The sequence below is a fragment of the Sminthopsis crassicaudata genome, chromosome X (assembly GCF_048593235.1).
Source record: "Sminthopsis crassicaudata isolate SCR6 chromosome X, ASM4859323v1, whole genome shotgun sequence".
In the NCBI taxonomy this organism is placed as follows: Eukaryota; Metazoa; Chordata; class Mammalia; order Dasyuromorphia; family Dasyuridae; genus Sminthopsis; species Sminthopsis crassicaudata.
In genome coordinates this window covers 71,058,847-71,083,228 of record NC_133623.1, presented here as the reverse complement: position 1 = coordinate 71,083,228, position 24,382 = coordinate 71,058,847, and the positions used below count along the sequence as shown (strand labels likewise).

General features: G+C 52.9%; 1 protein-coding gene across 1 annotated transcript in view; it reads right to left on the bottom strand.

Annotated features, from left to right (window-relative positions):
• Positions 1 to 18,912: 18,912 nt before the first annotated feature.
• Positions 18,913 to 24,382, bottom strand: part of FRMPD3 (FERM and PDZ domain containing 3) — a 103,734-nt gene continuing 98,264 nt past the window's right edge. The window contains exons 14-15 of the mRNA XM_074278394.1: positions 20,849 to 21,855; positions 18,913 to 20,763 (exon numbers count right to left, since the gene is read on the bottom strand). Coding sequence (XP_074134495.1) covers positions 18,913 to 20,763; positions 20,849 to 21,855 — 2,858 coding nt within the window. The remainder of the gene's footprint in view (positions 20,764 to 20,848; positions 21,856 to 24,382) is intronic.

The following is a 24,382-nucleotide window of genomic DNA, read 5'->3' as shown; positions in this document are numbered from 1 at the left end:
AGATCCCCAATGCAGGTCAGCTGCAGAGACCCCTCCATGGACATCATGGTGCAAACTCCCCCGGGGGCAGAGAACGCCAAAGGAGATCAGAACCAGAGACTCCCCATGACGATGAAAGGTAGATGTTACGTGGATATTGGGTAGGAGATCCCCCTTGGAGAACTGGGTCAGAGACCGAGCATTGAGATCAGAGGCAGACCCCCACCGGGAACAAGATCAGAGACTCCCAGTGAACATTAGGGTCAGAGACCCCCTGTGGAAGTTAAGGATACAGACCCCTCATGCAAATCTGAAGCAGTGATCCCAAGACCCTCCCCCAAAGAGATTACGGTCCAAGACCCACCAGGGGCAGAGCCCCTTAATGGAGACTAAGAACTCAGACCCATGGAGATCAGGTACAGGTTCAAGGTCATAGACCACATGGAAATTGAGGGCAAAGATCTGCATGGAGATCAGAGGCAGACCAGCCATGGAGATAAGGGTCACAGATCCCGCATGAAGATCAGGGTTAAAGATCCCTGTAGGGATCATGGGAAGAGACTCCCCATGGAGATCAGAAACATGGACCCCCATAGAGTTCAATGGGAGAGATCTCCATGGAAATCAGTGTCAGGGACCTATTATGCAGATTAGGGTCAGAGATTCCCCTGGAGCTCAAGGACAGAGATCCCACATGGAGATCTGTGTCAGAGACCGATTATAGAAGTCTGAGTCAGAGATCCTCCATGGAAATCAGGATTCAAGACCGACCAGGGCCAAAGGCCCCCATGGAGATCAGTGTCAGAGAGCCATTATGGAGAGAACTGGCTCAGAGAACCCCATGTAGATCAGGATTCAATACCCCACAGGGCAGAGCCCCCTTATGGAGACCAGGGGAGGAGACAATACATGGTGATCAGGGGCAGAGACCCCTCAGAGATATCATGGTCAGAGATCCCCTAATGAAATCAAAGGCAAAGACCCCCCATTGAGCTCAGAGATAGACTACCTATGGAGAGCAGGGTAAGAGACCTCCCATAAAAATTAGTTTCAGAGACCCCCCATGAAGATCAAGCAGACCACCCCATGCAGATCAGGGTCACAGCCCTCCTGGGAGGAGTCCCCCCATGGGGAATCGAATTCAGAGACTGACCATCAAAGTCAGGGGCAGAGAGCCCCCATGGAGATAAGGGACAGAGACCTCACATGGAGATCATTGATCTCCACAAGGGTCCCCTGACACTGTTCTCCATGAGGGTCTGTGACTGATTTTCATGGGGGGTTTGGCCCCTGATTTCCATGAGGGCTCTATGATTCTGAATGGCTAGTCCCTGCCCGCCACTCTCATGGGGGTTCTATGCCCCTGATCTTCATGGTGAGTCTCTGTCCCTTATCTGCCCAGGGCTTCTCACCCCTTCAGTACCTTGGACCCTGATCTCTGTGGGAGATCTCTGATCCAGCTCTTCATAATGGATCTCTGACACAGATCTCCTTGGTGTGTGTGTGTGGGGGGGGCTCTGTCCCTGATCTACATGGGAAGGTCTCTGCCTGTGACTTTGTGGGGTCCCTGCCACAACAACTCTACCACCTTTCATTCCTTACAGTTTTCCCTTCTTCATGACCTGATATTTTCTCCCCAATATCCCTGTGAATCTTTGCCTTTTATCTCCACTCTTCTTCTCCCACTCACTGTCTCTTCTTTTTCATTGGTCTTCAGCTCTCTCTCCCTAATCCCTTAATGGGTCTTTCCCCAAGATCTTCATGGGGGTCTCTGTCCCTTATCTCCAAGAAGGGTCTTTGTATTTGGGATGTGTGCCTTTATCTCCATGGGAGATCTCTGACCCGGAGCTTCATAATGGGTCTCTGCCCCGCTCTCCATGAAGGGGCTGCCTCTGATCTCCATGGCGTTGTTTGCCCCCGAATCCCATGCAGAGTCTATAACTCCCTGAACCTAATCTTATGGTGGGTCTATGTTTCTGACTATTATTCTGAGTCTCTGGTCTTGATCTCCATAGAGTTTCTCTGCCTCTGGGGCTCCTGGGCAGGGATCCCCCTAGGGAATCTACTGTTGGAATCCCCATGGGGGGTGGGGGTCTGTCCTTGATCTCATTGGGAAGATCTTTGCCCCTGAGAGCTGTTGAAATACATGGGAGCCACCTGACAGTGCTGCTGGAGATCGAACCCGGAACGGATCTCCTCTTGGGAGAGGATGATATAAGGGGACTGAGAGGCCGTTGCTGTTCTCTGATCTGTCTGAGAGGCCGGTGCCTCGTCTGACCTCTCTCCTCTTCCCTCTGCCTCCAATTTATCTCGTTCCCAGTCCGCAACACCTGTGTCAGCAGAGGCTGCCCCGAAGCTCCTTCAGATGCGGTGATCCACATCGCTGGAGGCTCTCGGAGAACCGACCCGTGACCCAAATCTCCATAATGTCTCTGACAAAGATCTCTGTGGGGTCTCTGTCCCTGATGTCCATGGGGATCTCTGCCTCTGATCTCTTTGGTGGGGGCTCTGCCACAATCACCCTGTCGCCTTTTGTTCCTTTTACTTTTCTTTTCCACATGACTTGCTCTTTCCCCCCTAATTTTCCTGTGAAATTTCTCCACACATTCTGATGTCCCCTTCCACCATCTTTCCTCTTTCCTTCGTCTTCAGCCCTCTGTCCCTCCTCTCTTCCTCCATCTCCCTCCATGCTCTTCATGGGGGTTTCTGTCATTGGAGTCCATGTTGGTGTCTTTGCCCCCGGGGTGTCTATGTCCCTGATCTTCATGGAGGGTCTGTGTCTCTAACCTCCATGGAGGATCTGTTGATCTCCATGAGGGTCTCTGCCCCTGATTGCCATGGGGGATCTGGTCCACTGATCTCCATGTGGGGGTTCTTCCTCAGGGGGTATTGGACCCTTATTACTATGGAAGATCCCTACCCCTGATCTCCATAATGGATCTCTGTCACAGATCTCCATGAGGCCTCTCTGGGCCTTTTCTCCATGGGGGTTCTCTGAACCTGATTTTGATGGCTGGTCTCTGTATTTGATCTCCATGGGGGGACTTGATGTGCTTGGAGGGTCTCTGCTCCTGGAGGGTCTGTGACCCTGACCTCCATGAAGATTACCTAGCCATCAACTCCATGGGGCAGGCTGCCTTCATCTCCACGGTGGTTCTCTGACCCTACGCAACTTAGGGGGTGTCTCTGTCTACTCTCCATAGGGGGTCTTTGCCTCTGATTTCCAGGGGGGGCTTTATGACATTGAGCTCCATGACAGGTCCCTGCACCTGATTTTCCTGGGGGATCTCTGCCCCTGATTTCCACGGTTATTCTCTGGCAGTGATCTCCTTAGGGCTTCTCTGCTCCTTAGGGGTCTTGGACCACAATCTCCATGGGAGATCTAACCCAAATCTCCATAATGGATTTATAACTCTGATCTCTATTGGGGGGGGGGGGTTTGTCTCTGATCTCATTTGTTACTCTGATCTCCATGGAGGAATCTGTCCTTGATTTCCATGAGGGGTCTCTGACCATGATCAACGCAGGGGGTCTCTGATCTCCAAGGGAGTTCTTTGCCCCTGATTTCCATGGGGAGATTTCTGACCCTGATCTCCATGTGTGGTCTCAGCCCCTGTTCTCTATAAAGGGGCTCTGCCCCGTGGGATATTGACTCCTGATCTTTATGGGGGGGTCTCTGCTCCTGGTCTCCATAGGGGGTTTCTCTCTTTTCTCCATGGGGGGGTCTTTACCCTTGATTTCCATGGAGTGTCTCTTACTATGATCTCCATGTGTGGTCTCTGACTCAATAGCCACAAGAGGGCTCTGCCCTGAGATATTGGACCCTGATCTCCATGGGGGATCTCTCAGCCAGATCTCCATAATGGTTCTCTGACCCTGATTTCCACTGGGGATCTCAGACACTAAGCTCCAAAGGGGGTCTCTGGGTCTCCATGGGATGTCTCTTCTCCGAATACCTCTGCCCCTCAATAACAAGGGGGGGTCTGTATTTATGGGGTCTTTTTGCGTCTTATCTCTATGTCAGTTTGTGGCCCTGGGAGATTCTTGACTTCTGCTCTCTATGGGGGATCTCTGACTGTGAACTTTGTGGGGGTTTCTGAGGCTGATCTACATAATGGGTCACTGACACTGATCTCCATGGGGAGTATGGCTTTATCTCTATGCGGGGTCAGCCTTTATCTCTATGCGGGGTCTGCCTTTATCTGTATGGGGGTTCTGCCTAAATCTCCATGGGGGGGTCTGCCTTGATGTCCATGGGGGTCTGCCTCTATCTCCATGGGGGGTCTGCCTTTATCTCCATGGAGATCTGCCTTGATGTCCATGGGGAGGGGTCTGCTTTTCTGTCTACGGGGGGTCTGCCTTACTCTCCATGACGGGGTCTGCTTTGATCTCCACAGAGGGAGGGTCTGCCTTCATCTCTAAATCTTCATGGGGGGGTGTACATTTATCTGTATGGGGGGGTCTGCCTTTATCTCTAGGGGGTCTCCTTTATCTCCATGGGGGGTATCCTCTAACTCCATGGGGGGTCTCTTCTATCTCCATGGGGGGGTCTCCTCTATCTCCATGGGGGGGGTCTGCCTTTATCTCCATGGAGATCTGCCTTGATGTCCATGGGGAGGGGTCTGCTTTTCTGTCTACGGGGGGATCTGCCTTACTCTCCATGAGGGGGTCTGCTTTGATCTCCAAGAGGGAGGGTCTGCCTTCATCTCTAAATCTCCATGGGGGGTCCACCTTTATTTGTATGGGGGGGGTCTGCTTCTATCTCCATGGGGGGGGTCTCCTCTATCTCCATGGGGGGTCTCTCCTCTATCTCCATGGGGGGTCTCTCCTCTATCTCCATGGGGGGTCTCTTCTATCTCCATGGGGGGGGTCTCCTCTATCTACCTTTATGTGCATGGGGGGTCTGCCTTTATCTCTACAGGGGGGTGTACCTCTATCTCTATGGGGGGGTCTGCCTCTATCTTCATGGGGGGTCTGCCCATATGTCCATGGGGGTCTCCTCTATCTCCATGGGGGGTCTGCCTTTATCTCTATGGGGGTCTGCCCCTATCTCTATGGGGGGGGTCTCCTCTATCTCCATGGGGGGTTTTCCTCTATCTCCATGGGGGGAGTCTCCTTTAATCTCCACAGAGGGAGGGTCTGCCTTCACCTCTAAATCTCCATGGGGGGTCTACCTTTATGTGTGTGTGGGGGGTCTATCTTTATCTCTACAAAGGGGGGGTCTGCCTCTATCTCCTTGGGGGGGGTCTGCCTTACTCTCCATTAGGGGGTCACAGAAGGGGGTCTACCTTTATCTCTATGGGGGGGGTCTCCTCTATCTCCATGGGGGGAGTCTCCTCTATCCCCATGGGGGGTCTCCTCTATCTCCATGGAGGGGGTCTCCTCTATCTCCATGGGGGGGGTCTCCTCTATCTCCATGGGGGGGTTTACCTCCATCTCCATGGGGGGAGTCTCCTTTAATCTCCACAGAGGGAGGGTCTGCCTTCATCTCTAAATCTCCATGGGGGGTCTACCTTTATGTGCATGGGGGGTCTGCCTTTATCTCTACAGGGGGGTGTACCTCTATCTCTATGGGGGGGTCTGCCTCTATCTCCATGGGGGGGGTCTCCTCTATGTCCATGGGGGGGGTCTGCCTCTATCTCCATGGGGGGGGTCTCCTCTATCTCCATGGGGGGGTTTACCTCCATCTCCATGGGGGGAGTCTCCTTTAATCTCCACAGAGGGAGGGTCTGCCTTCATCTCTAAATCTCCATGGGGGGTCTACCTTTATGTGCATGGGGGGTCTGCCTTTATCTCTACAGGGGGGTGTACCTCTATCTCTATGGGGGGGTCTGCCTCTATCTTCATGGGGGGTCTGCCCATATGTCCATGGGGGTCTCCTCTATCTCCATGGGGGGTCTGCCTTTATCTCTATGGGGGTCTGCCCCTATCTCTATGGGGGGGGTCTCCTCTATCTCCATGGGGGGTTTTCCTCTATCTCCATGGGGGGAGTCTCCTTTAATCTCCACAGAGGGAGGGTCTGCCTTCACCTCTAAATCTCCATGGGGGGTCTACCTTTATGTGTGTGTGGGGGGTCTATCTTTATCTCTACAAAGGGGGGGTCTGCCTCTATCTCCTTGGGGGGGGTCTGCCTTACTCTCCATTAGGGGGTCACAGAAGGGGGTCTACCTTTATCTCTATGGGGGGGGTCTCCTCTATCTCCATGGGGGGAGTCTCCTCTATCCCCATGGGGGGTCTCCTCTATCTCCATGGAGGGGGTCTCCTCTATCTCCATGGGGGGGGTCTCCTCTATCTCCATGGGGGGGTTTACCTCCATCTCCATGGGGGGAGTCTCCTTTAATCTCCACAGAGGGAGGGTCTGCCTTCATCTCTAAATCTCCATGGGGGGTCTACCTTTATGTGCATGGGGGGTCTGCCTTTATCTCTACAGGGGGGTGTACCTCTATCTCTATGGGGGGGTCTGCCTCTATCTCCATGGGGGGGGTCTCCTCTATGTCCATGGGGGGGGTCTGCCTCTATCTCCATAGGGGGTCTGCCTTGATGTCCATGGGGAGGGGTCTGCTTTTCTGTCTACGGGGGGATCTACTTTACTCTCCATGAGGGGGTCTGCTTTGATCTCCACAGAGGGAGGGTCTGCCTTCATCTCTAAATCTCCATGGGGTGTCTACCTTTATGTGTATGTGGGGGTCTGCCTTTATCTCTACAGGGGGGTGTACCTCTATCTCCATGGGGGGTTTTCCTCTATCTCCATGGGGGGAGTCTCCTTTAATCTCCACAGAGGGAGGGTCTGCCTTCATCTCTAAATCTCCATGGCGGGGGGTTCTACCTTTATGTGTATGGGGGGTCTATCTTTATCTCTACAGGGGGGTGTACCTCTATCTCTATGGGGGGGTCTGCCTCTATCTCCATGGGGGGGTCTCTTCTATCTCCATGGGGGGGGTCTCCTCTATGTCCATGGGGGGGGTCTGCCTCTATCTCCTTGGGGGGGTCTGCCTTACTCTCCATGAGGGGGTCTGCTTTGATCTCCACAGAGGGGGGTCTACCTCTATCTCCATGGGTGGTCTACCTTGATGTACATGGGGAGGGTTCTGCTTTTCTGTCTATGGGGGGATCTGCCTTACTCTCCATGGGGGGGTCCACCTTTATTTGTATGGGGGGGGTCTGCTTCTATCTCCATGGGGGGTCTCCTCTATCTCCATGGGGGGGGTCTCCTCTATCCCCATGGGGGGTCTCCTCTATCCCCATGGGGGGTCTCTCCTCTGTATCTCCATGGGGGGGGTCAGAGGGAGGGTCTGCCTTCATCTCTAAATCTCCATGGGGGGGTCCACCTTTATTTGTATGGGGGGGGTCTGCTTCTATCTCCATGGGGGGGGTCTCCTCTATCTCCATGGGGGGGTCTACCTCCATCTCCATGGGGGGGGTCTGCTTTAATCTTCACAGAGGGAGGGTCTGTCTTCACCTCTAAATCTCCATGGGGGGTCTACCTTTATGTGCATGGGGGGTCTGCCTTTATCTCTACACGGGGGTGTACCTCTATCTCTATGGGGGGGTCTGCCTCTATCTTCATGGGGGGGTCTCTTCTATCTCCATGGGGGGGTCTCCTCTATCTCCATGGGGGGGTCTACCTCCATCTCCATGGGGGGGGTCTGCTTTAATCTTCACAGAGGGAGGGTCTGTCTTCACCTCTAAATCTCCATGGGGGGTCTACCTTTATGTGCATGGGGGGTCTGCCTTTATCTCTACACGGGGGTGTACCTCTATCTCTATGGGGGGGTCTGCCTCTATCTTCATGGGGGGGTCTCTTCTATCTTCATGGGGGGGGTCTGCCCCTATGTCCATGGGGGTCTCCTCTATCTCCATGGGGGGTGGTCTCCTCTATCCCCATGGGGGGTCTCCTGTATCTCCATGGGGGGGGGTCTCCTCTATCTCCATGGGGGGGGGTCTGCCTCTATCTCCATGGAGATCTGCCTTGATGTCCATGGGGAGGGGTCTGCTTTTCTGTCTACGGGGGGATCTGCCTTACTCTCCATGAGGGGGTCTGCTTTGATCTCCACAGAGGGAGGGTCTGCCTTCATCTCTAAATCTCCATGGGGGGGGTCCACCTTTATTTGTATGGGGGGGATCTGCTTCTATCTCCATGGGGGGGGTCTGCTTTAATCTTCACAGAGGGAGGGTCTGTCTTCACCTCTAAATCTCCATGGGGGGTCTACCTTTATGTGCATGGGGGGTCTGCCTTTATCTCTACAGGGGGGTGTACCTCTATCTCTATGGGGGGGTCTGCCTTTATCTCTATGGGGGGGTCTCCTCTATGTCCATGGGGGCGTCTGCCTCTATCTCCATAGGGGGTCTGCCTTGATGTCCATGGGGAGGGTTCTGCTTTTCTGTCTATGGGGGGAATCTGTCTTACTCTCCATGGGGGGGTCCACCTTTATTTGTATGGGGGGGGTCTGCTTCTATCTCCATAGGGGGGTCTCCTCTATCCCCATGGGGGGTCTCCTGTATCTCCATGGGGGGGGTCTGCTTCTATCTCCATAGGGGGGTCTCCTCTATCCCCATGGGGGGTCTCCTCTATCTCCATGGGGGGGTCTCCTCTATCCCCATGGGGGGTCTCCTGTATCTCCATGGGGGGGGGTCTCCTCTATCTCCATGGGGGGTCTCCTCTATCTCCATGGGTGGTCTGCCTTGATGTCCATGGGGAGGGGTCTGCTTTTCTGTCTACGGGGGGTCTGCCTTACTCTCCATGAGGGGGTCTGCTTTGATCTCCACAGAGGGAGGGTCTGCCTTCATCTCTAAATCTCCATGGGGGGGGTCCACCTTTATTTGTATGGGGGGGATCTGCTTCTATCTCCATGGGGGGGGGTCTGCTTTAATCTTCACAGAGGGAGGGTCTGTCTTCACCTCTAAATCTCCATGGGGGGTCTACCTTTATGTGCATGGGGGGTCTGCCTTTATCTCTACAGGGGGGTGTACCTCTATCTCTATGGGGGGGTCTGCCTTTATCTCTATGGGGGGGTCTCCTCTATGTCCATGGGGGCGTCTGCCTCTATCTCCATAGGGGGTCTGCCTTGATGTCCATGGGGAGGGTTCTGCTTTTCTGTCTATGGGGGGAATCTGTCTTACTCTCCATGGGGGGGTCCACCTTTATTTGTATGGGGGGGGTCTGCTTCTATCTCCATAGGGGGGTCTCCTCTATCCCCATGGGGGGTCTCCTGTATCTCCATGGGGGGGGTCTGCTTCTATCTCCATAGGGGGGTCTCCTCTATCCCCATGGGGGGTCTCCTCTATCTCCATGGGGGGGTCTCCTCTATCCCCATGGGGGGTCTCCTGTATCTCCATGGGGGGGGGTCTCCTCTATCTCCATGGGGGGTCTCCTCTATCTCCATGGGTGGTCTGCCTTGATGTCCATGGGGAGGGGTCTGCTTTTCTGTCTACGGGGGGTCTGCCTTACTCTCCATGAGGGGGTCTGCTTTGATCTCCACAGAGGGAGGGTCTGCCTTCATCTCTAAATCTCCATGGGGGGTCTACCTTTATCTCTACAGGGGGGTGTACCTCTATCTCTATGGGGGGGGCTGCCTCTATGTCCATGGGGGGGGTCTGCCTCTATCTCCATGGGAGGTTCTGCCTTGATCTAAGTAGAGGGGGGTCTGCCTTTATCTCTAGGGGGGGGGTCTGCCTTTATTTCTATGGGGGGATCTGCCTTGATCTCCATAGAGGGGCGTCTGCTTTTATCTCTATGGGGGGCTGTCTTTATCTTTATGGGGAGGTCTGCCTTGATCTCTATGGGGAGGGTCCTGCTTTTATCTCTATGGGGGGGTTGTCTTGATCTCTATGGGGGGTCTGTCTTTACCTTTATGGGGGGTCTGCCTTGATGTCCATGGGGGGTCTGCTTTTATCTCTATGTGGGGTTTGCCTTTATCTCCATGGGGGGGTCTGCCTTTATCTCTATGCGGGGTCTGCCCCTGATCTCCATGATGTTTCTTCCCCTGATTTTCATGCGGGGCCTGTAACCCTGGACTCCATGGCAGGTCTCTGCACCTGAACTTCATGGGGGACAAGGCCTCTGATTTTCATAGTGAGTCCCTGGCCCTCATCTCCATAAGGGTTCTCTGCCCCTGGGGAGTCTCAGGCCCTGGTCTCCATAGAGGACCTCTGGCCCATATCTCTAGGTCTCTGCCAAAGATCTCCACGTGGGGTCTTGGTGCCTAATCTCCATGGCCGTTTTCAGTCCCCGATCTCCTTGTTGGGGTCTCTGCCACAATCACCCTGCCTCCTTCCATTCCTTACACGTTTCTCTTCCCTTCCTCAAGACCTGACCTTTCCCCCCTAATTTCCCTGTGAATCTGTCCCTCACACACTCCGCTCCCTCCTTCCACCTTCTCTTCTTTTTCCTTGGTCTTCAGCTCTCTGTCCCTCATGTCTTTGTCCATCTCACTCCGTTCTCTACATGGAATGAGAAAGGAAGAGAGGGAGGGAGAGAAGGGGTGAGAGAGGCAGACATAGGGAAGGGAAGAGAGAGGAAGGGGGAAAGAGGGATTCAGAGAGAGTGTCAGATATAGAGAAGGAGGGATGGACAAAGGAAGCAAGGGGGAGAGAAAGGAATGGGAGAGGTAAAAAGGAATAGAGAGAAGGAGCAAGGTGGGGAGAGAAGTAAAAATGAATGGAGTAAGGTAAAAAGGAAGGAAGGGAGGGAGGGAGAAGAAGAGAGGGTGAGGGAGGCAGGGGAGAGAAGGAGAAAGAAAGAGATTCAGAGAGATAGTGGGAAAGATAGAAGAGAGAGATTGTCAGAGAGAGAAAAGAAAGGGAGGGGGGAAGAGAGAAGGGGGAAAGCAGGGGAGAGAGGAAGGAAGTAAGAAAGGGAGAGAAAAAAGAAGGGAGGGAGGAGAAAGGAAGGGAAGGAGAAGGAAAGGATTGAGGAGAGAGAGAGGGAGGGAGGAAAAAACAGAAGGGGAGAGAGGGAGGGCAATCAAAGGAGGAGAAGAGGAAGGGAGAGAGACAGGGAGGGAAAGAAATTCAGAGAGGGTGGGAGAAAGAGAGAGAGGAAGGGAGGGATGGACAAAGGAAAGAAGGGGGAGAGAAAGGAATGGAGGGAGGTAAAAATGAAGGGAGAGAGGGAGAAAGGTAGGGAGGGAGGTAAAAAGGAAGGCAGGAAGGGAGAAGAAGAGAGAAAGAGAGATTGAGAGAAATAGTGGGAGATGGAGGAAAAAGAGCTAGGGAAAGATGGGAAGAGGAGGGAGACAGGGAGGAGAGAGATTCAAAGAGAATAGGAGATAGACGGAGGGAGAGAGAGAGACAGATGGAAGAATGGGGCAACCCTTTCTGTGGTGGCAAGAAACTGGAAACTGAGTGGGGTGCCCGTCAATTGACAAATGGCTGAATAAATGATGGTGAATGTTACCAAATATTATTGCTCTGTAAGAAATGACCAGCAGGAGGAATACAGAGAGGCCTGGAGAGACTTACATCAACTGATGCTGAGTGAAATGAGCAGAACCAGGAGATCATCATACACGGCAACAGCAAGATTAGATGATGATCATTTCTGACGGACACTGCTCTTCTCAACAGCGAGATGATCCAGGCCAGTTCCAGTGGTCTTGTGATGAAGAGAGCCACCTGCATCCAGAGAGGGAACTGTGGGGACTGAGTGTGGACCACAACATAGTATTTTCACCTTTTTTGTTGTTGTTTGCATTTTCTTTTCTTGCTCCTTTTTTTTCCTTTTTGATCTGATTTTTCTTGTGCAGCAAGATAAATATGGAAATATGTTTAGAAGAATTGCACATGCTTAACATATATTGGATTACTTGTTGCCTAAGGGAGGGAGGTGGGAAAGAGAGGGATAACAAATTTGGAACACAAGCTTTTGCCAGGGTGAATGTTGAAAATTATCTCTGTATATGTTTTGAAAATAAACAGCTTTAATCAAAAAAAAAAATCATTCACTGGGTAAGGGACAGTGAGGGACATATTTGGAAATAAAAGTGATATAAAACAAAAGAGAGCAATACAAACTTAGAAAGAGAACACTGCAAATATGTAAAGGATGATAATGACCACTTGGGGGCACTTGGCTAATACCAATAATGGCAACAGGAAGTCAACGTTCTGCAGGAGGCAGCCATGGGAGTTTTCTTTTTTTGCTCCATCACAGATGAAGCGGGTTATCTTGGTCCTTTTCTCACAGTGTCCTGAGTCCAAGCTGGAAAGGTTTGATTCCCCATCCCCTACCCTCTACATTGAGTGTCCCTGCCTCTTATCCTGCATTACCTGATTTAAATCAGAAAAGATTTTTCTTTGGGACCAGCAGGCACTTGATACATCCATGAGTATTTCTTTTGGGCCTAGGTGGGAATGGTAGAAGCAGAGAGGATGCTGGGAGAAACAGAGAAAAGAGTAGTCTCTGCTACTGGGGAGTAGGGGTAGAGATGGGGAGGCATTATAGTCCTATAGGAAGGACTCCCTGCTCAAGAAATAATTCTCCAAACATTCCCACTAGCTCTTGGGAATGAATGACATCCCCCACGCCCAGACTGACACTGTGGTAACTGCTCCAAATGTCCCCCATTCTGAGGGAAATCATAGTCCCACCGGCCAGAAGACAACACCTTTGGGTGCCACATACGTGGGGCTGCTGAGCTGGGAGCTGCTCGGAAGGTGACGAGAATCCTCTCTACAGCACCCCTGATGATCATCAGGCCTTTGCTTGAGAGACTCTAATAAGGAAACCCCCCCATCCCCCAGCCCTTGAGGCCGCCCATTCCACTTTGCTTTGGGATATTTTTTCCCGATCCCTTGCTTTGGGGAGTGATTCTTTCCTTTTTCCATGTGATGGACATTCAACAACTTGGACGACTATTAGTTGTTTCCCCTTCTTTTCTCTCCTCCCCCTCCATCTTCTTTTCTCCAGGCAGGCTTCAATCCTCAGTAACTTCAGTCAGTCTTCATGGTATCGACACCCCCCACCCTTATGGAACCTCCCACAAAGGGGAGAAAGGGATGTCTAATAATTAGGAGCTGAGTCAGCCTCTTGGCCACACGTGCTCTCTTAAGCTTCCCGTTACTTCCAAAATCAAATATCAATCTTCTAACTTTTCAAGCCCTACACCAACTGGTCCCTTTACAGCTTCCCTTTTTTATACTCTTCTTTCTTCATATATTCTGTGAGCCAGTGACTTCTTTGGCTTCCCCCTTACACAGCACCCCATCTCTCATTTTCCCTGCCTTTGCTCGGGCCTTCCTCTATAACTGGAATGCCCTTCCTCCTCACCTCCACTTCCCAGCTTTCCTGGCTTCCTTTAAGCTCAGCTCAAATTCTACCTAAGACATTTACATTGGTTTAGATCTTGTATATTTATATATGCATGTTGTGCCCCCCATTAGAATGTGCAACCCTTGAGGACAGGATCTGGGCTTTTGCCTTTCTTTGCATCCCTGTAGCTTAGCACTGCGACTAGAGCATTTAAGAAATTCTTGTTGGCAGATCGGAACTACACAGGAGAAGCTGTCCCTGCTGACTAAGAAACCATGAGCGTAATAAGTCAATTATTTGCTCAATCCCTCCTTAGGAACCCCACAACCTTCTGTGGGTTTTTCCTGAGTATTTTCATTTTCTTTTCCTATGGGGGTGAGTTCTAAGCTCCTCTTGTCATGTCCTTTTTGGGGCAGAGATCCAGTGGCGTGCCCTTAGTTATAGAGACCCAAAAGAAATTCACCTGGATGACCAAGGCTATTGCTGATGTTACATGGGATCCATGGAGCCATTTTGGTATTTAGGGCACAGCTGGCACCCCATGTGCTGAGAGAATCATGGAAGAGTTTCACACAGTTTGATTACGCACTGAAAAGGTAAGACCATTGGGTTTCCCACCTGAAGGATGAGGGTGTGACTTTCAGTTGATCTCAGGTCCCTAATCCATATGGGGACAACCCCAGGTATTGTTTTTCTTTTAAAGTTGGCCACTGACAGTAGAACGAAGAGAACATTGTACACGGCAACAATAAGATTATGAGATGATCAACTCTGAGGGATGTGGCTCTTCAACAATGAGATGATTCAGGCCAGTTCCAGTAGACTTGTGATGGAGAGAGTCATCCACATCCAGAGAGAGGACTGTGGGGACTGAGTGTGGACCACAACACAGTATGTTCACCTTTTTTGTTGTTGTTTATTTTTTTCTTTTTCATTTTTTCCCTTTTTGATCTGATTTTTCTTGTGCTAACTGTAGAAATATGTATAGAAGAAGTGCACATTTAACCTATATTGTATTGCTTGCTGTCTAGAGGAGGCGTGCCGGGAAGGGAGGGAGAAAACTTTGGAACACAAAGTTTTGCGAGGGTGAATGTTGAAAACTATCTTTGCATGTATTTCGAAAATAAAAAGCTATTATCAAAAAAATACATAAAGTTGGTCACTGATTAAACTGAGCCTGTGTATATGAGCCCAGGATGGGGTAGGGTTCTTAGTAGAAAAGAAAGTCTAGATTTCTCCTAACCCTGGTGCTGATTTTGCTGCAGCCTTTGGTTCCCACCTGAGTCTTTGGTGGGAGAAAGGGCAAAGGCCCCTGGCCTGTCTCTACCCAATACGGGTAGTATTTGATTTCTCACTTAAAGGATAAGGGGTGATTTCAAAAGAAGCCCAGGTCCCTTATCCTTGTGGGCAGACTCCTATGTGCTCAGGGAACTCTGTAAGGGATCAGGCTTTCCCTCAGGAAGGGAGGCTTGGTTTTCTTTTTATGTCCAATCAGAACTCTGTTAAATATATTTAACATGTATTGGACTACTAGGATGTACTATAAGATATTTAACATGTATGGGAATGCCTGCCATCTAGGGGAGGGGGTGGAGGGAAGGAGGGGAAAAACTCGGAACAGAAGGGAGTACAAGGGATAATGTTGTCAAAGAAAATTTACCTATGCATATGTACTGTCAAAAAATGTTATAATTATTAAAATTAATTAAAAAAAACAAACCAAACAAACAAACAAACAAAAAAACATGTATTGGACTACCTGCCATCTAGGGGAGAGAGTAGGGGAAGGAGAGAAAATTTGGAACAGAAGGTTTTGCAAGGGTCAATGCTGAAAAATTACCCATGCATAGGTTTTGTATATAAAAATCTATAATAAAAAATAAAATAAAAAAGAACTTTATTAAATGATGTTTGTTAAAATGAATTACTGTATTTGGAGGAGACTGTTAGTTAGTGCATTTGATAACTTACAGAGGCCCACAACCTTTCCCAGACTCTTTAGCATAAGGCACGACTGGGGCAGCATTCACAAAGGATAACATGGCACCTTCTCCAATCAGTATTGAATTTGGAACTTTGGCCTTGGCCAAACACACTCCAGTGGATTTATCGAGGGCAGCAAATATTCAGGCTGGGAGGAGGGTGTAAAGGTGGGGGCTGATCCAATCCATCTAACAGCTTGGAGTCAGTGACAAGATTCGGTGACTTGATACCTTTGTCAGGTAAGAGCAAGCGATCAAAGGTACAGAGCTAAGTGTGAAGGGACTCAGTCCATCCATCATAGACTTTAGACTAAGAGTGAGAAGTCCTGAATCGTTGTTGTTATCTTTGGAAGCCATTGGCTGAACCCGAGATCTGTTGCCCAGGATTGTGCTTAAGATTCTGAGCTCTGTATGTGTGGTGGGATAATGTCATAAACGTCTTTTGGGGGGAAGGGGCAAGGGCAAATAACTTACTAACTATATCACTATAGTTAATATTCATTTCTAAACACTAAATCTGGTGGACTAAAATCAAACAATAATGGGAAGGGGTAGGAAGCAAACTCTGAGGGGCTCCTATGTTACATCACTAGAAACTACTCTCTAGCCCCTCAGAATCCCCTAGAACCCTGAAAGGGGATGTAGCAGTCACTCCCTGGATACCCAGAGTGGGAGTTGGGAAAATAACTCCAGAGTATTCTCTGCACTAGAATAGGATGAACTAAATCCCCTCACCATCCTGGTTGTCCTCCCCAGAATGATGGATCTGACCTTTCTCTCCTATTTTTGGAACCAGACACACTGCATATATACTCTAGAGAGACATTAAAAATGGTTCTTCTATGAGGACGAGAGCTAGATGAAAGGAGGGCCTGGAATGCTCTCCAGATCCTCAATACCTTTCCCCAAATGTAGCGCCCACAACTGGAGACCGGGATTAGTACCCTGGTCCTGGAGACTAGGCCTCCCTTAATGCAACTGAAGGGCCATATTTGGTTTTGATTACCATATTACATTGTTGAATCTTGTTGAGCTTGCAGTCCACTAGGACCTCTGAAGCCTTTTTCAGAATCTTTTCATGTTGTACTTGTAAAGTTGATATTCTGACCACCTATAGTTTATCTCTATTCAATTTCATCTTTTTACAACTAACCCAATGGTCTAGCCCATCGAGAGCTTTTTGGATCTCGAGTCTATCTTCCAATGTTTGTGCCCTCGATGCCTTTATATAAAACCATTTTTGAAAAAGAACAGATCCCTGGGTCATTGCACTTGCAGACTTCCTTCTAAATTGAAAAGGCTCTTCACTTCCCCAATCTGGCCTCTAGCAAAGAGGCAGATTGAAGCTTGATGTAAGAACAAAGTTATTCCACTTTGTGGTTCCATATCCCTACAGGGCTGCTTTGGGAGGCCCCTGCTTCATCTTTTCCTGCTTTATAATCCTTTTTAGGTAGCAGAGTGAATAAAGTGCAGAGCTTAAAGTTAAGAAGATCTGACTTGGTGTCTTGTCTCAGAAGTTTACTAGCTGTGTGACCCTAAACAAGTCACTTGCTATGAAGCTCTAATGAGATAACACATGTAAGCACTTCACAGATCTTCTAACATATTTATTATATAAATGCTAGCGATTATTAGTGTTTTTATTTGTATATGTCTATCTCCCCTAGTCTCTGCAAGCTTCTTGTTTTTCTTTATTGATTCATAGTGCTCGGTATAGAGTGGGTATTTCATTATGTTGATCGCAGTGAAGCCAATGGATCCCTCGCCATTCCAGTTGCTCCCTTCTGCTTCCCTTCTCAGCGGGGAGAGCAAGGACCGTGATCATGGAGCTGGAAAAGGGAGCTGCCCCACCCACAAGCCAGTCACGGCCACATTCCCGTTCCCACACACACAAAAAAAGTCACGCCAAGGGCCAATTAGGATAGTAAGATGAATAGATTTAATCTTTCTTTCTTATTTGTAAAACAAGACACATTGCATATATAATGTATAGATCTTATTCGTATATATACTATATACAGACATTAAAAAATGGTTCTTCTATGAGGATGAGAGGCAGATGAAAGGAGGACCTGGAAGGCAACAGGCACAGAACAGGGCAGGTGTGGAAGAAGGATTCAAATGGGGATTTGTGACTATGAAAATATGGGAAAGAGGAGAGACCAGAGACCACGAAGAGCAGCTCTCCCGCCTTCTGTGGTCACAGGGGCCGTGAGTCCCCTGCCGGCAAGCCCTCTCCGATCCATTTGGCTACTTGGTCTTGGGGGTCAGGTAAGGAGCAAGGGGGGGTCTCCTTCCGTAGAATTTGGCCCTCTTGCCCTTGGCCAGAAATATTCACCACTCAGGGAATTTTATTGCACAGGGGCATTGGGGGGCGGTTTAAAGCACAGTGTACATTCTAGAAAAGTCATGGAACGATGGGAGATTTTTCTGTGGGCTTCTATAATAATTGGTTCAAAAAAAAGTGGATGGCGGTGATGGATGGATGGATGGATGTCTGGACAGTAATTGATCTATGCAGGAGGATAAAGCCACTCTGTTTCATCCCTACAGTAGTAGGGAGACATGGGGACTTTGGGGTTCCACTCCTAAAGGGCTAGGAACTTGGGGCATACATTGGAGGGGAGGGCACGGAACAGTGTCAAGTCTGCTCCAGGTTTTCCTGGAGAGAGGGAGGTGCAGGGACGCACCAGATAAGGCTCTCAGTTCCTCAGGGGCTCTCATGCTAACGCCCGGGAGTTAAAAAAATCCCCCCTGGGTCCCCCCCCCTTAGTTAAATCCTATGGGCACTATGTCTGAAGGAGCCGTCGCGAGACGTATCTCGGCCAACAGTAGAGGCCGGCCCTTCTGGGGGGACTGAGAAGGGAGCTCCGAGAATTCAGACGTTTGAACCAGGTGCCTTGGCCAGAGTAAGGGAGTAGATTGATAGCAATTAGCTCATTAAAGGCCTGGGGGTTGCCCTGCCCGGCCGATAGGCCACCGGGCGGCATGCAGGCCTGCGGGGGGCGGGGGGGCGGGGGAGGAGGGCGGGGGTGAGGGGGCGGGGGAGGGGCTGGGCACCCCTGCCGGAGCCAGGGCAGAAGGGCTCTCTCCGGCTACTGGCCAGAAGCTCAGCTTCTGGCTCGGGGGCAAGCAGGCACCAATAGCCAGGGGCCCCTCAAGGGGCCGGACCACACGCGGCGGTCTGGCTACGGCGGGTACCGAGACTTAGTGACCTCGGGAGGTGGCTCCCATCGGTCTCCCCACGTGGTAACGTGGGTGCCCGGCTTGCGCGGCGCTCAGCTTGGTGCCACTCTGCTCCCATCCCCCATGGCAGTTATAGATGCCTCGAGTGTGGGTCGTTCTCGGTTGGGGGGGGCATTGTGGGGCACTTCTTTGTGGGGAGCCTGGAAGTCAGTAGCCGGCCCACTTTCCCATAGGATAAGGCCCCGTTAGGCTTAAATAAAGGGCAGGAAGTGAGATGGGTGAATCACCTCTCCAGAAGGGACCTCACGGGGGAGGGGCAGCTGGGCGAGGTGGGGGCGGAGGCTCCGGGGAAAGCCTTGACCGAAGGGGGAACGAGATGTGACTTCCCTGACACTCTCTACTGCAGGCCGGCAGCCCTCCCTCGCTCCGAGTACGGCCGGGCGCGGCTCCGCTCAGTGGGTGGGGTTGGGGGCGGGGCGGGGCGGGGCGGGGCGGGGCGGGGCGGAGGGCGAAGGTTTACTTGTTGATCAGGGTCTTCAAGGAGCGCGTGAATGTGCTCATAACAGTCGCGGATGTGGCCGGGGGGCGCTCCGCCGCGGGCCCCGCCGCCGCCGCCGCCGCGGCCACCTGCTGCTGGTTCAGGGTCCGAGCGGTGGACTCTTCGGCGGCGCGCAGCAGGAACGTGTAGTTCTTGACCACTTCTTCCACCTTGACCAGCAGCTCCTGCCGTTGGGCCTCGGAGCGCACGATGTACACCAGCCGCACGAAGGTCTCGATGAGGCCACTTAGCACCTGGAAGCTGGCCGTGATGGCCGCCAGCATGTGGGTGGGACTCTTGTCCACGGCGGCCACGCGGCGGCAGGAGGCCCGCAGCTCCTTGAACTTGAGGGCCAGCTCCTGCTTATACTGGGAGAGCTGGGAGGTGTGGGGCTTGGGGCCCCGGGCCTCAGGGTTCGCCACGCACTGCCGCAGGACCGCCAACAGCTCGTTGGTGTCCAGCTGCACGGCCAGGAAGCCGTCGGGCAGGGCGTACACGTGACCCTGCAGGGCATTGATCTTAGCGAGGCTCCCCTCGAAGGTCGAGAGCCTCAGGTCAATCTCTTGGGTCTGGCGGTCTTCGGGGCTGCTGCTGCCGCCGCACGTGCCGGCGTCCAACACCTGCAGGGTGTGGCTCACCACGGGCACCACCTGCTCGTCCAGCTTCATGCCCGGCAGGAAGTGCATGGGGATGGAGTAGGAGAGCTCGTCCTTGCCGTCGCTGCCGTCATCCGCCACGTCGCACTTGCGGTAATAGAAGCAGTAGCGGATGGAGCAGCACTTGTCCCCCTCGCCATCCTCGTCCAGATCAGCTGGGCCGGGATACACCTCTTCTGGAAGGGAAAATGTGGCTGTTGCTCGGGGGCCTTTGCCCTCGGGAGTGCCTCGGACACGAGGGGGGCCCCCCGGGGACATCGGCTCCCGGGGCTCGCCCTTGGGACCCACACTCTGGGGAAAGCCGGCATCGGCCTCCTTGGGCAGCAGCCCGAGGGGCGGGTGCCGGGACGCGTCAGAGGCCGCGGGGGCCCGCTCCCTCGGGTCCGGCTCGCTAACGCTAGAGCGGCGCAGTAGCTTCCTATAGTGCGGGGCCGTCATGCACTCCCCCCTAGAGGCACAGGTGGCCAGACATGACACACCGCTGTCGGGCTCGGAGCGGCTATCCCGGGACTCCAGGCTGGCGGAGCGAACTCGGCAGCTCTCGCTGGGGCTGCTGAAGCCCAAGGCCGAGGGGGCCTCCGGGCGCTGCGGCAGGGGGAGGCCTCGGCTTCTCTCTCTGCCCCGGAGCAGCTCGGGAGCGGCGAGCTGGGCCGCCGCCTGCGGTCTCCCTCCGCGGCAGAGGCGCTTGCAGTCGCAGCTGCGGCGCTGCTCCCGGGAGATGCCGGGCACCTGCTGGACCGGGCTGCTCCGCAGCTGGCAGCCGCAGCGGCCCGGGCCCGAGGGGTGCAGGTACTCCGGGGCAGGGAGCTCCCCCTTGCTCGGGGGCTTCAGGAGCTCTTCCAGGAATTCCAGCTCGTACTGCTTTACCTTCTGGAGCTGGGCCTGCCGTTCATCTGTCTCCTTCTTCATCAGGGATGGGAAGGTGGCAGAGAAGAGGTTCCTCAGGCGGAAAGGGGCCTTCGAGGCCTTGGGCTTGGCCGGCCCGTCGGGGTCGCCGCGACCCGCATCCGGGGCCTTGTCGGGCTTCCTGGAGGGCATGGTGTGGGCCTGCCGCCCGCCGGCCCAGAGCCCCGAGGAGCCCGGACCTCTGGGCTGAGCGCCGGAGCTCTGGAAGCCGCTGGGGTGGCCGGCTCGGGGGCCCCGGCCGCCGTCGTCCGGCCGAGCGCTCTCCGTCTGCCCTCTCTCCCCTGGACCCGCGGCAAAGCCCTGCTTCCTAGAGGCTGAGCTGGCTCCCTCGGCCCCCCCCCCTGCTCCCCGCTTCCCCACTGACCTGCTTCCCGAGGGGCTCCCGGGCCTTTTTGGGGAGGTAGCTCTGGGCAGGGAAGCCCTGAGCAGAGAGCTTGTCCTCCTCTATGAGAGAGAGGCGCAAGGGCTCGGCCTGGATCCTAGGAGGGGCCTTGGTTCTGGGAGAGGCCTCTGGGCTGAACTGCCCCCTACCCCGCGGCGGCTGCGGCGGCGGCGGCTGCTGATAGCCGAATGCGACCTCAGCAGAAGCGGGGCTCCCCTGGCCTTTGAGACTCTTGCAGACGCTGCCGCTCCCTGCGCCGGGCCCCTGCTTCCTCTCTCCCCTGGGCGTGCTGGCCAGGGCCGCCCCCGGGGAGGCCAGGGCCTTGGCGTGCACCGCTTGCTGCGAGGCCGCCGACAGGCCGGCCGGCGTCACGCCGCGCTTGGGGTCCGAGGGCAGCTGGGGGCTCGGCCTTCCTTCCTTGGGCGCCTTCTCCCGGGGCTCCGCGCCCTGCTCTCCCCCGGGGCCGGGGGCCGCGGCCCGCAGGGCCAGCTCCAGGGCGGCCTTCGGCCGGTCGGGATCCTTGCCTTCGGCTCCCCAGGGCGGCGGGCCTTGGCTGCGGGGCTCGAGCGGCGAGGCCAGCGCCGCCGGGTGCGCGGCGAGAGCCGGGCCGAGCTCGCGGTGCGCCTGCGCTTCGGCCGCCTCCAATCTTCTCCTGCCCCCCGGGGGGCCGGAGCCCTGGCCCGGGAGGGCCGCCCCCGCGGGGCCGGCCTCCGGGCGCGCCGCTCCTCCTGCGCCCCTGGGCACCCCGGGGTAGGGCGCCACGCAGCCCGGGATGCGGAAAGGCAGGTCCTTGCGCGCCGCCGCCGCCGCCGCCGCCAGGCTCTCCTTGTTGATGTGCTGGGCCAGGAAGTAGGTGGCGTTCTGGCGCTGCTTCATGGCCGACACCATCTCCGACATGTCCGTCAACTCGGAGGAGTTGGTCTCGTGGCCAGAGTCCAGAGATGACTCGGGGGTGATGGTGGCCAGCACAATCAGACCTGGGCAGACAAGGAGGAAAGCGCACGGCTCGTTACTTTGGGCGAGGGCAAAGGTCTCTCCGGACCCGAGTGAGCCGAGCCCGGAGCCCAGCTTTTCCGAGCTTGGGCAGAACCAGTGAAAAACCGGACAACGAGAGCTGGAGGGCCCAGAGCGTTCAACCTCATTAGTTTACAGAGGGGGAAACTGAGGCTCATTGACGTTAGGTGACTTAGACAAGGTCACATAGCTAGTTAGGGGAAGAGCCTTTGCCAATATAGTTCTCCCTCCCTCTCCCCCTCCCCTCCCAGGGGAAGAAGCTCCTTGAGGCCAAAGATGGTGTGTGTACACAGCAGGAACTTAATAAATGTAGAAAACAGGACCGCAAACAAGCAAGAGTCAGAAGAGCCAAGTTTGCGTCCCAGCTCTTCTAACCTCCAGCGTGACCTTGGGCAAGTCCCTTCTTTGTTCTGACACTCAGGTTTTCCATCTGTAATAATGACAGCTCACCATTTATGTTGCCCTCTCCTTTGCTGCTCCCAATAACCCTGCCCCATGATTGCTACTGTCATTCCCATGTGGCAGACAAGGAAACTGAACCCGAGAGAAGAGCTGGGTAGTGAGTGTCTGAGGCATGATTCAATCTCGGGGTTCGGCTAACCCGAATTCTCCCTGCAAAATCAGTGTGGGATTGCATGATCTCTAAGGTTCCTCCCAGATTTAAGGCTCATTGTCTCACAGCTCTAATGTTGGGGATCGCTTTATGTTGACTTGGGGTCTGGCTCCCAGGTCTTTCCCTTATACTAGAGTGCAATGGCTTCTTGGGAGAAAAAAAGGAACAAGAGGAAAATATGAGTCATGAAGTAAAAGAAGCAGGAATGGGGGAGGGAAGGGGGGAAGCAGGAAGTGGGAACGAAGCAAGGGGGGCTCCGGAGAAAAGAGTGGATTTTTTTTTTTTTTGGCAGTTTGTAATATATTTTATACAATGCTAGCTATATACAAAACAGTACGCTAATTCACACATTTTTAGGACTCAAGAGCTGGGCATCTTTCTGGTAATTATCCCAAAGAGTGCCACTGAGGCTTAGCTGAGCTTGCCCACACTTCTGGGCTGCAGCCTGGAGACCCGAATCCTTGAACCGGTCCGGGTCGGCTAGCTGATGACTCCCAGGCCATTTCTCCGAACCGTGTCCCTCAGGCTCAGGCACGGGCAACTCTAGCCAAGTTGGCATGAGGGCACGCCCTGGGGACACTGTTGGAGGCCCTTGGAAGCTTAAAAAGAGGAGCTTGGGGTTGGTGTGTGTGAGAGAAGCCCTTCTGTTCTCTACCTGAATTATCTCCCTATCATGACATCAACTCTCTTGATTCCCTTGGAACGATCAAAATAATGCACACAAAGCGCCTTGCAGGCCTCAAAGTGTCTGTGTGCTAGGGTTATTTACTGTTGTTATATTGAGGGGCATTTCTAGGGGACAGGGCCAACTGAAGATGGAATAACAGATGCTGGCCCTCTCTTTCCACACTTTCTCCCTTCCTCTGCCTTCTTCTCTCGCTCATAATTCATGCTCTTCCACCCTCCTCCTCAGCCTTCATCTCCAATCTGTACCTTGTCTCCATGTTTCTTCCCATAGTGCCATTTTGTTCATTTGTATTTTTTCTCCTTCTCTCATTTTTCTACGTGTATGTGCATATGTCTTTATATGTGTTCCTATTTCATAGAATTTAGGACTGGTGGGACTAGAGAGTTCAGTGTCCTCATTTTACAGATGAGGAAACTGAAGTTCAGATCAGGGAAAGGGTTTGCCCAAAGTCATACAAAGGAGAAGAACCTCTAAGATTCAAACCCTGATCTTCCTCTCTTTCCACCATTCTCTCTCTCTCCTCTCTCTCTCTCTCTTCTCTCTCCCTGTCTCTCTTCTCTCCTCTCTCTCTCTCTCTTTATCTCTCTCCTCTCTCTCCCCTCTCTCTCTCTCTCTCCTCTCTCTGTCTCTTCTCTGTCTCTTCTCTCTCTTCTCTCTCTCTCTCTTCTCTCTCTCTCTGTCTCTCTCTCTCTCTCTCTGTCTCTCTCTGTCTCTCTCTGTCTCTCTGTCTCTCTCTCTGTCTCTCTCTCTCTCTCTCTCTCTCTCTCTCTCTCTCTCTCTCTCTTTCAACAAATGTGTGTATATATAGTGTGAATGGCTATGGACACAAGATGAAGGTCATAGCCTTTGCTCTTGAGCCAGAAGGGATCTCAGAGGCTCACTAATTCAACTATCTCATTTTACAGAGGAGGAAACTGAGATTTGTTTACAGAAAGGGAGAATGACTCATCCAAGGTCATACACAAGATTCTAGATTTAGAGCCAGAAGAGACCTTAGCAATCATGGAGTCCCACTCCTTTATTTTATAGAAGAAAAAACCGAGACCCAGAGAGTTTTGCTTGGGATCATATGGCTATTAAGTACCAGAGCTGGGACCATGCTATACTGCTCCCTATATACATGTATATTTACATGTATATTTGTGGGGAAGGGGTGCAATTCATTGCTCCCAAATCACAGCCAATTCTA